This window comes from Coprinopsis cinerea (assembly GCF_000182895.1).
Source record: "Coprinopsis cinerea okayama7#130 chromosome 10 map unlocalized cont3.10, whole genome shotgun sequence".
In the NCBI taxonomy this organism is placed as follows: Eukaryota; Fungi; Basidiomycota; class Agaricomycetes; order Agaricales; family Psathyrellaceae; genus Coprinopsis; species Coprinopsis cinerea.
Genome location: NW_003307535.1, coordinates 1,825,521 through 1,836,833, shown reverse-complemented (window position 1 = coordinate 1,836,833; position 11,313 = coordinate 1,825,521). Strand labels below are relative to the sequence as shown.

The following is an 11,313-nucleotide window of genomic DNA, read 5'->3' as shown; positions in this document are numbered from 1 at the left end:
TAGCTCACTTTGCCCACCATCGCGTATCTCTTTCTTCCCTCCTCCCTTGTCCAACTCTTGCTTTTGTCCCTCTCTCTTTGACCTCTTCCGCCGCCATTGGGTGCCTTCGAAGCCAGTGATCCTCTTTGTCGCTCCATGGACAAGCTGTCGTCTCAATGCTATGTCTATTCCCAAATTAGCCCTTCTTGCACTGCAATATCCTTTCTGAAGAGCCATGCCTGCCTCTGAGGAGAGTTGCATTTCTGGTAACCCCAATCTCATGCCCCATGGCAGAGTCGGCCTCTCCGTTGTCTGCGAGAGGATACAACCATCGTGCTTTGCCGACGTCCCTCGCTCTCAATATAAGATAAGACTTAGATTGAGTCCCAAGATCACATCTTATTGCATCCGAGTGTCCGGGCATGACGCGATACAGAAGCACGAGAGGCCTGGCACTGAGTTCGAACCCCAATGTTCTCGAATAACCGCTTCCCTTATCGACATGATAGGCTACCGCAACAGTGGCGGGTCACAGATCTCCAGACAGGGTAGCCAAGTCTCCAGCACCACTGGTCCACCCACCGCTATCGACGATAAAGCCGTTGGTCCTCGACGAGTGAAGCTTCGCCCGGGCTCGACGGTGACAGCTACCACGAGTGGGAGCGCTGAGGGGTCGGGGTACCGCACCCTGAACGACGTCCAAGAACAGGTCGCGCAAGAGATAGCAGTTCGTTGCATCAACAAGTCCGAGATCGTCGACGGTTTGTCGTTCCCATTCGCAGCGACGAGGGCGATAGCTGAATCGAGGACCATCCAATAGGGGTTCGAATTGGCGTGTATGTGTCCGTCGACTCGAGAAACGAGGAGGATTTCCTGCGTCGAATTGCAGCGAATATCACCGAGCAGCTGAGGTTATCCACCTCGTACCTCTTCGTGCTGGCGTCGTCTGTGACGAGCGCCGAGGTGATCCCCGGAAGCCTCCTCGTCGTCGGTGCAACCGATGACCTCGTGCAGCGGGGCATGCTCCTCGTATCATCAAAGTTCGTCGGGCGGATCGTTTCTTCCTTCCGGGAGGACCTCCAGGCATGGTCAGCCGTCATTCAAGAACTAGGCAACTCTTCCTACGACGACAAAGCCCTCTGGGACGTCGTGCGCAAGGCCGCGAGGAAACCTATCGACCCGCTCCTCCCTCCCCCAGGCTCCAGAGGTATCGACCAGATTCTCGCCGATGCACGCTCAAAGTTGCAGAGGATAACAGCGATCGAGGCTTGGCGCGAGCTGAAGGAGAACCAGGTCAGCGCGCCCACGTTCTTGGTCGACATACGCCCCACGGAGCAGAGACAGAAACATGGTGGGATACACGGGTCGCTGGTTATCGAGAGAAACGTGCTGGAGTGGAGGCTGGATCCGCGATGTGATGCCCGTTTGGCTATTGCGGATAGATACGACCTGCGGGTTATCGTGTTTTGCCAAGAAGGGTATACCTCCAGGTGCGGCTCTCTCGAAGTTCGTCTTTCTTATTGGCTGGTTATTGATCCTCGAAACCAGCTTGGCGGCTTACTCTCTCCATAAACTGGGATTACTCAATGCTACGGATATCATTGGCGGATTTGAGGCGTGGAAAATGGCCGGCCTTCCTATCGACACAGAAGGAAGCCGCCCTGAACCCCGTTCGTTGGCTTCGCTTGCTGGTTCGGTCGTCTGAGTGGCCTCGTGACGCCTGATTGGCTGTATGTGGTTGGGATGCGGGTAGAAGAGGCATATTGCTACGTCGCGAAAAATGCAAAGACGGTTGTGTTTTCCGCCCTCTCCCTCCGCCCGTTCTGCGATGACGATAACTAAAGTAAAACTACAAAGCCAGGTCTGTTGGTACACATGTACATGCACGACTTCGTAAGAAAGGAAATGAAGGAATCCAAATATCCATTCGCTAACCTCAGGACTCGCACTTGATCCAGGATCCCAATAGCATCCCATGTTCCACTTTGTGGTGAGTTTCTCCGATTGGCCCATCATGCATTTTCCCGAGAATCCGACCTCGATCAGCGTACCCCTGGCGTATCCAGATCCAACTGAAGCCTCGCTTAGAGCAAGAAACCTCTGGCGTAGCCCTTGTCTCGCGCATATCTATGTAAATCGTGCTTGAGAGCGAAGCAAGAACCATAGGAGGAATCTACCTAAACCGGTATCCGGTTACCCACTTTGGGATCGAGGCATTAAACGTACGTACGAAAGCGTCGAACGCCAAGGTATGCCAGATCTCGGGGCAACAAACCGCGCGAAACCATCCAATCGAATTCACCCTAGATTCCTCCCTCTCCTTTGATTGGCTGCAATCCAGAATTCCAGAATGGATGGCCACTCCTCCCGTCAAACGAGTTGAATTCTACAATTGAGTACCGGAAATATGTTTTCCCTAATCCTCGGTCTTTCGTTGGCACCTTCGTCCCTCTTCATCCTCACCCGTGTCCTAGACCAGCCATAAACGACCATGTCTTTCAAATCCACCTGTATCACGACTTCCGGCAGCGTGGGTCGTGCTGGGTCGTGACATACTGACAAAGTTTCCCAGTGTACGCTTTTCCATAATGGGTACCCGAGAAAACCTTGAATTGGGGATTCGAAGGCGAGACTCACCAAGCCTCTCGTCCATCAACCTTAGTACTATCATCGGTATCGAGATGAAAGATAGAACAGTAGTCCAAAAGAGCGCTGATGTATACCGGATTCCATGTCTCTGCTAGACTAAGCCTCCCTTTCCCCCTCGAGTGCCAGGGCCAGGTACTCGAGGATGCGTTTCTCCGATTGGCTCATCTCTTGCTTCGACCAGTCCACAGCAGTTGCGTGCTCGAGCCACCCGACTTCCATCCTTTCACAATACAAGCATCCTTGCTCCGGGATACCTCTTCTTTGCTCCAAGTCCTCCAGACTATGATCGCCTTTCAAACCCATCCCTTCGTACCGCAATTCTGGCTGAATAGTTTTATGACACCGTTCGCTTTTTCCGATTGGAAGGAAGCGCCGTCGATAATGAAAAACACACTGCATGACGAAAGAGCAAGAGCGGATCCGTGAGTGAAACCATCCATTAGGGTGTATCGGATAAACGCCAAAGCGAGTTCTAGCTGATAGCGCGTAAAATAGAGGTTGACGGTGGATTAACATCGATGTGTCGATAGTACATCGCCAACGAAGTTCTGCATTCGGACCCGAGGGACAATTCAATTGCCCTCGGGCTGGCCGTCCCAGACATACCCAGCGAACACGTTAGGCCACCAGCGAACCTCCACACCCGTCCCACTTCCACCCCCGACAATCGCTGCTTCTCCGACATCGTCCCGGCAGAAGTCGCCTTCCTCTTCTCCTGCCTCGATCATCTCTCGAACGAGAGCCACGGCTAGACCCTCGTCGAGAGCGACGTCCATGGTGGTCTTTGGGCCGTTCATGACCAAATAACCCGAGAGACGTGCGGCGAAGGCTGCTCGAGCATATGGTGGGGTGTGCAAGACTTTCAATCCCGAACTAAATGTCCGATGAGAGATCGGTGGGTCGGTATATTGCGGAAGAAGAGGTAGAATCTGCAAGAAAGTGGATGGTGGGATAAGAGCTTCGAGACGTATTAGCATACGAGATAAACATTGAGATGTAATGGGGTCTCACCAACTCCACGCGCACGATTCCAAGCACCCCAGACCTCGTCCAACGCGATGATGCCTCGTTCTGCCATCATTCCTTTAGATCCTTGAAGGATTCGTGACAGTTCTCGTGCCAATTCCTCGAACCACTTCCGCTCATCCCTGATCATGTCTTGCGTCACGGGTGCATTCTCCAACTGCAGCCCTAACTGGGCCAAGGAAGAGCGGAGAAATGCTGCCTCTTCCGGTTCGGGATTGGAACCGAAGGCGGGAGACGTTGTACGAGGGTTTGCGCTAGAGAGTTTCTCGTTGAGCTCTGTGGCCAGCCGAGCCATGTCTTTGGCTTTGACCATCAAGGCTTCAAGGTCTTGCAGGGCCTCCTGTAGGTCATCTTCGCGATTCTGAGCGGACGATTCGACCGTCTTGAGGATACCAGCTAGAGGAGATGTCAGCTTTCGCGCTGAACTGCATAGATGATTGCGTACATATTCCGGCACCGAAGTTCTCGCCCTTAGAAGCTCCCGAATAGTTCTGTGCACTGGATTTGGGTTTAACAGTTTCCAACTATTCGAGCTGTTAGCTATGGCGCATGAAAGCGATAATCGTAAACATACCTCCCATGCTTTCCCCTTCAATCCGCTCTTGAGTGTTGCGTAAAACGCCTTGTCCCCGCCCTTCCTGAAACTGAGTTTGATAAAGCGTTGAGCGGGATCATCTTCCCAGTCTGGCGACGTCGGTCGCGAAGCCGGTGCAGATTTGAGCACTCTCCGCGACTCGGATGGACGAGGTAGTGGGGTGTCACAAATCTCGCAGTTTCTCAGGGAGGGGTGGTTGAGGAATGTGCAGGCAGGACAAGCCGTGGATTCATCCTGGACTGTGGGGTTGGCTGGGGTAGAAGAACGAGATTGAGAGGCAACACCCGATGATGGCAAGGAAGCGGACAGGTGGCGTGTCTTGGGTCCTGACTCCTGGTGGTCGTCAGAAGGAACCGCCTCGCGGGGGACACCGCAGAGCCCACATATCCGTGCAGCAGCGGGACTAAGTCCCGGTGGGTTTCGATATGCACAAACCTGACATTCCCAGGTATCGAACCCGCTGGATTCAGATAATGAAGCGTTGGGCTCATCTGACCTGGGCGATTCGGCTGATAAATGTAGTGTCACCTTTGGGGACGATGTGAAAAGCCCCGCGTAATATTCCGTCTGGGATATCGCTGCTAGATCCAGGGAGAAGGACCTGGTCTCTGGGTCATGGCCGTCAATATAGAAAAGACGGTGGCTCGTCGCATGTACAGTGCCATTCTGGTGCTTTAACGATTTCTGGGGACTACATTATCAGCCTAAAGGGCAACACTATTAGGGCGACCTTACCCATCGTAGATCCCGACCCCTTCCTGTGAGCCCGAAAGCTGCTCGTCATTGTACAGTAGAGCTTGAACTGGGATTGTTCCGTCTACACTGCTTGTATATCTAGTCAGAACCATAGTTTGCCGTCGTCGATAAGATGGTGGTGGTCAAAGAGATCTCGATGACGGATGCCAGGATCAGCCTGTGGGGTTTATTTGGCTTTGTTGTTGCGACATCGACGAAGGGGCGAGCGCGATGACGGCGACGTTGACCACGACGATCATGGCGATCAACTCGCGACTTCGCTGTCGAAATCAATGACAGGGCTTTGCCTAAGACTCTAGCGATGCTCTGAAGGATCCGGCTTTCCATTCAATCCAGTTTCGACTCTGAAATTTGGGAACAGCGAGTTTGCGGTAGGCACTGCATTTTCCTCTCTAAAATTGCTAGCAGGGGCTCTCCACGTACAGACGAGAAGAAGAAAGACGAGTAAGTCCCCTCTGTACAGCTGTGTCAAGATTCCACTAAAGAAGACCACAGGGAAGACCACAGGAAACCTTGTTATCCACCTGCTATCGAGAACCCCGACTCTCCGGATTCTCCAATAAAGAAATGCCGCAAGCACAGGCGGTAATTTGCCGTCAGGATAGAGGCGAAAACCGAGAAAAGTGGCCGTCTAAACCACAGACGGACATAAATGGAGGAAATCTCTCAGCACCGAAGCTTCTGCGCGCATGACCCGGAAAATCTCTATTCGCAGGCACGTAGGCTTGGGTCTTCGGTCCATCTAGTTCGTGAAAAGAATCATTTCGTAAGTAATAGGTAAGTATACTTAGGAGAACGCCTGATCCATGAGCGTGGTCTCACGCTCGTCCATCTCCCCAGTACCTCCAACTCCCCAGCGTCCGCCTTGGAATCCGACGTTTTTCGACTGTGACGGCCGTGGCGATCTAACGGGTCAACTTGGTGTGGAGGGCACATCCTCTTCCTTGCTATTATGCCGTGAGTCCGACAACCATGTTTTTCTGAACAAGTTCTGACTGATCTCTGGTACATCTCAGTTATCGAACGGGAAACTATTGGTTGCAGTTGACGATATTCGTATCATGCTGGTTTAGAGCTCTGGAGGTCGTGCTGGCTGTAGATGTGAACGTGACAGTGGACGACACACACCCAACCATTCTATACCTCCCCTCCAACGCCTGGCAATCCAACTATGACGGACTTTGCACCAGTTGTTCAGACATCGACCCCACGTTTATCCGCAACGCTTCCTACCATTTCGTTCTCCCTCAAGATAGCCGGAGACGGGATAGGCGACGCAGGTCGACATCGTCTTCAAGCCTCAAGCGGAACTTACCCATAGAGGCACTCGCATCAATTGGCCGACATTCTCTCGATCCGACCAGACCTCACAAATTGGAGCGACCGCAACATGGGAGCCACGAGAGAAGATCACCAGTCTCAGATGACGACGCCAATTCACAACGGGATCGGTCCTCAAGACGGAAACCTCCAAGAGACTCGTTTGCTGATGGGGAGAGTGGGGATGGAGACTTTCTGTCAGAAATATCCGCTACGTTACGCTTTGAATTTATAGGTGAGTCCCGGATTGTCGCTCTCCTTCGGTCATTGAAACATTTCCATCGGAACAGGGTCTGCGATTTACCTATTCGGAGTACAGCCTACATCATCCTCGACAACGCCCTCCTCAACTGTCGTCTTCGAGATTGACGGGACTCGTTATCCACAACCTCCACTACAGGACCCTCGAGCTTCATCGCCATACAATGCCACCCTCTTCGTTCAGACAGGCCTGTCAGAAGGCCCCCACGCACTCACAGTCACAGTAGGAGATGGCTCCGAGTTCCTCTTCGACTATCTCGTATACACTCAATCCAAGTCACCCTCTGGCGTCCATCAATTCATGGCACTTCCGCCCAACAGTGCCACATCCGAGCCCACCGCAAGGTAAGCACTTGCATACCATCGTTATATCGTAGATGTCGTCCCTGTTGCGTTGCCCGTTCGATTTCGACAATAGGACCATCATTCTTTGTCCAGCTGACAAAAAGCTATATCCGCTCCTTCACCCTTGCCCGCCTTTAGATGCGCTTTCTGATCTCTTACTTATGTTATGGTATCCTATTATAGCTCGAACAGCAAGAAAAACGTCACCACATTCGCCGCGGCCGTCGGTGGTAGCGTTGGTGTTCTTGCCATCCTCTCCGCTGGACTCGCGATCAGCCTTATACGCCGTCGGTACCTTGCCCGTAAACGCGAACGCGAAAACCGCGAGGGCGATCCCAACGATCCAGAACGCATACGTCAACAACAAATGGCAATGGCGGGCCCCGATGTCTTCATCCCGAGATTCTTCCCTGGTACCGAAATCCCTCCAGGTGACCCACCCACGTACCACGAAACGGTCAACGCAGATCGTATCAATGCAGGCAGCCATCCCATATCCCCAGGCGCACCTGGCCCACCAGCGAGCGGGAATGGATCTGTGTTGCCCAACCACATCGCCTATCCGTATCTTCTGTCGATGGGGATGCAGAACTATCCATATTTACATCATCCGCCTCCACTCGGGTCACCTGTTTCGCAATTATCATATGCGGATATTCCACCCGACTCACCTCCACCTCCCCCGGACCTTGTGTTGAACGACGACGACGACGACCATGGGCTTGATGGGCTTGGTGGACGTCGCGTACCTGACACTCCCCCTCCTCCCCCGCCCCTTCCGCTTCCATTCCCTGAACCTACACAGGTACGACATGTCGATGTCGGTGTAGGAGGAACGCAAGAAGACTTGGCGATCACTCCCCAGCGACCGCCAGCCCTGGTGTTAGACGGGCCAAGCCATCCCCCTGGTATCGTACCTCAGGGACGACTCGAGCATCAACGTTCAGACAGCGAAACCCCCCTAAACCCGACCACAGGTTCTAATTCAGGGGCTGCACCGACAGTTCCAGTGGAATCCGTTCCGCTCCTCAATCAAATCCCTCATTCAAATAATTCGAGTTCTGATTCGATACCTCTACGTCGGACAAGAAGCGCGTCTAGATAGTGTTTTAGGGGTTTCAACGCTGGCGGGATTTGACTTGGGAGGTATGTGGACAGTCCTCCGGTCGACGTTGGATGGAGGTTCTGAGGACCTCTTCGTTCTCCAGGGTACTTTGGATCATCGGGCTTTAAGTTATGGCTTAATTACAGGATATGGTTGGGACGGACTGGTGGCGTTCACGCGGTTTACCCTCCTGCGCCTGGTTAGCAAGCTGCAAGCTGGAGTCCGCCTGACACTTACACCCGACTAATCTCCTCATCCGGTTCTCTTGAGTGTCGTTTTCTCTTACCTCTACGCATTAGCAACACCGCATTCTTGCATGTATTTTATGTATCATGACTGTATGTACCCATGTAAACTAGGATATTAACGAACGGGACGAATCCCAGCGCAAAGATTTTGGGCAATCCAGGAAGAGCAGGGACTACTGAACGCACCAAAGTAACCGAACGAAGTGGAACGTCAACGTTGTGAATATCGATCTTCTACCTCTGGGTGCAGAGCCAAGTGTTTCCTCCGTGCAACGAGGCATTCGGATTGATAATGTAGAAGACTTCTCGCTAGTGCCGGGCACTTCTTTACTTCCGATGCAGTACTTAAAAGGCGAAGTCTTGATCCTTCGACTTCGAATGTGATGGTTTTGATTAATGGTACGGAATGTTTATCCGACCTATGTAAAGGTGGAAACAAGTTGCTTATAAGATTATGTACTAAAAACGCTGGTGAAGGCTCTGACATCGTGTAAGACGCTTACGCTGGAATACCACCACATGGACATGGTCACTTGGAATATTCCACATGACCTTCAAACTACTTGTTTTAATCAGAACTTGGAAACATTAAAAGACAGGTCAGGCGTGGTACAAGGCATTGGTCAACCCTCGGCAGCCTGAGTACCTAAGATTCCAGCGTCTGATAAGCGCGCGTCAGGCAGATCTTATCTTATCTCCAATGGCCAACTCTGATCGCCACCATCAATGACGTCTGCGGTCTCGAGTCATTCCCCCGCATCCGGACCTTGACAGGCTTAGCTCTTGTTTCGACACATTCTCTCACTAACTCAGTGCTACATCCGCCCATCCGCAGCTACCATGTTCAGCGCCTGGAGAAAAGCAGTTGTAAGTTGAGTTCAAATCGTAAAGAATTTGACTGACAGGATTTGTGGTTTGCCAGCCAGCCGTATCAATATTGTATGTCGCAGTCAACCCCACCGTTTCACAATCTCCTTTCTGACATAGTCCATTAGCCACCATGCATCCTCTCCACCTTCGAATAAAGCCCTGAACATACTTCGCTCAGCAATCTCTGCTCCGTACCCACCAACCAAGACAGATGCCCCTCCTCTCGAATACAACCTTGAAGTCATCGAATCCCCGCCGACGATTGACCAATTGAAGACCATTATGTCTTACCTACCTTCAAAGGCCACGTCACCGTCCATGGCATTCTTGTCAGCTCATCCGTCTAGTGGTTCAGCGTCCGACCGCCCCCAGACCATCGAGGGTATCATCGAACTTGCTGGGAAGAACCCCCAGGCGCTACGGTGGCCTATCGTTGTAAATTGGAACGACGGACAGGTGGCTATTGGAACCGTGGATGGCGTGAGGGATATCCTGGAGACAATTCGCAAGAGGAGAGACGGAGAATTGAAAGAGGAAGAAGTTGAACAGCCTAAGGGATGGTTTACGTAGTAAGTACGTCTATACATATCCTCCGTGCGAAGGTTCAATTGACTAAACGACAGGGCTATGAGAAATGGGAATTAGGTCTGACAACTATCATATCAGTTTTCAATCGCCACTCCAGTTCATATCACTTCTGCGTAAGGCTTGGTATCCCAATGGGTGGAGGAATTTCAGAAATTTCTCGAACTGGCCTTATTGGGAGCTCAGGTTGTGTCTCGGAATATTCGGGGAGCGATTCATCAACTGAGTTCATGGAATTGACTTCTTGCTGGATAGGGGTAACATTTTGCAGTTGGCGAGGGGTATAACGGTGATCGTACGGCGTGGAATCGTATGATGGGGCGGGGCTTGCACTGGCTGGCGGCGCGTCTGTCCCCATGTCCCTATCATCGGGGGAGGCGAAGGGGTTGATTTCTTCACGGGCCCTCTCCGTATCCTCGTTCCAAGACAGCACCTCCTTGGCACGGGCGACAGTTGGGGGCAACGCGTCTTGGTTTGGGGACAATGAAGCAACGCGTCCGGCATCCACCCAGTCATCCTCTGGGTCGATATCGATCACAGGTCTATCTGGAACCTGGGGGTTTTGCGCGCTTTTGCGACGTCTCATCAGACGAAGAAAGGAGAAGGCTAGAATCGCCAGGATCGCTACTCCACCGGCCGCAGCGCCTGCGATAGCGCCAGTCGGAAACCGTTTCTCCTTTCCTTTGCCATCGGTGTGAAGAACTCCAAGGCAAGAATCATCTCCCGAGTCTGTGACTTCCAGTAAACGCGTGACTCCGCTATCCCTTCCGTCCGCGTCTGTCGCGAATACGGCTACCTGCGTACCAGCAGGCAACCTGATCTTCCTCCTGAGGGGGTTTGATGATTGTGGCCAGACTCGGAAGACAGCGCCACCGTTGGGCACGAATCCCTACTCCCAGAATCAGCGCATGACATCGTACGAATCTCGTCCACTAACCGTTACCACGACAGGCCGCGATGAGAAGGGCATCTCCCTAGGACGACTGTCAGCTTGCGTTAACCCAAAGAATGATATCCTACCCCTCCTACCTGCATTGTGATAACTGCAACTCAGAGACGTCGAGCGTGAAATTTGCGACTATTGGGTAGTTTGTCAGTTGACGCTAATGACCTGACCAGCCTGAACTGACAGCGTCGTGGCAACCCAATTCGCTCGACTCTGCTGGTGCAACCACTAACACGTCTGAAGTGCCTCCTGTCGCCAAACCCATCGCGTCCGACATAGCCAAAAGGACTTGTTGGTGTGGCAAAGAGGCAGCAAAGTCGGGAAAGGAATGTGAACCCACCCCTTCGACGGGCGAGAAACTTGAGTTGGGTATCGACATGTTGTGTATAACTCGTCCGTCTTCATTTAATGGTATCACAGAAAGATAAAATGGCGGGGTTCCTCCTGAATTGTGAGGGAAATGAGTATTGCGTCTGGGAAGAGTGAGGCACAGACCCACCCCACCAATCCAGGTTGAGCACAGCACACTGTTGAGGATAGCTCGCCCTGAATGAAAAGCAGCTCGCGGTTTGGAGTTTGCACAACGAAAGGATAAGAAGAGAGAAAAGGGTGAAGATCATTGAATTGT

General features: G+C 52.3%; 5 protein-coding genes across 5 annotated transcripts; 3 read left to right on the top strand and 2 right to left on the bottom strand.

Moving 5' to 3' along the window:
• Positions 1 to 481: 481 nt before the first annotated feature.
• Positions 482 to 1,916, top strand: CC1G_02170 (rhodanese domain-containing protein; the record flags this gene model as incomplete). The annotated part of the gene is made up of 3 exons (XM_001834382.2): positions 482 to 740; positions 800 to 1,469; positions 1,528 to 1,916. 3 exons carry the CDS (start codon positions 482 to 484, stop codon positions 1,682 to 1,684), a joined length of 1,086 nt encoding a protein of 361 aa, XP_001834434.1. The 3' UTR covers positions 1,685 to 1,916.
• Positions 1,917 to 3,200: 1,284 nt separating this feature from the next.
• Positions 3,201 to 5,097, bottom strand: CC1G_02169 (hypothetical protein; the record flags this gene model as incomplete). The annotated part of the gene is made up of 5 exons (XM_001834381.2): positions 3,201 to 3,586; positions 3,640 to 4,050; positions 4,100 to 4,178; positions 4,229 to 4,940; positions 4,985 to 5,097. The coding sequence occupies 5 exons, from the start codon at positions 5,095 to 5,097 to the stop codon at positions 3,201 to 3,203; spliced, it is 1,701 nt and encodes a 566-aa protein (XP_001834433.2).
• Positions 5,098 to 5,957: 860 nt separating this feature from the next.
• On the top strand, positions 5,958 to 8,283 carry CC1G_02168 (hypothetical protein; the record flags this gene model as incomplete). Its single annotated transcript, XM_001834380.2, has 5 exons — positions 5,958 to 5,962; positions 6,022 to 6,560; positions 6,616 to 6,931; positions 7,115 to 7,844; positions 7,909 to 8,283. 5 exons carry the CDS (start codon positions 5,958 to 5,960, stop codon positions 8,281 to 8,283), a joined length of 1,965 nt encoding a protein of 654 aa, XP_001834432.2.
• Positions 8,284 to 9,124: 841 nt separating this feature from the next.
• Positions 9,125 to 9,724, top strand: CC1G_02167 (hypothetical protein; the record flags this gene model as incomplete). Its single annotated transcript, XM_001834379.2, has 3 exons — positions 9,125 to 9,151; positions 9,207 to 9,223; positions 9,280 to 9,724. The coding sequence occupies 3 exons, from the start codon at positions 9,125 to 9,127 to the stop codon at positions 9,722 to 9,724; spliced, it is 489 nt and encodes a 162-aa protein (XP_001834431.2).
• A 121-nt stretch (positions 9,725 to 9,845) lies between these two features.
• Positions 9,846 to 11,064, bottom strand: CC1G_02166 (hypothetical protein; the record flags this gene model as incomplete). The annotated part of the gene is made up of 4 exons (XM_001834378.2): positions 9,846 to 10,628; positions 10,677 to 10,713; positions 10,769 to 10,817; positions 10,851 to 11,064. 4 exons carry the CDS (start codon positions 11,062 to 11,064, stop codon positions 9,846 to 9,848), a joined length of 1,083 nt encoding a protein of 360 aa, XP_001834430.2.
• Between the last annotated feature and the right edge of the window lie 249 nt (positions 11,065 to 11,313).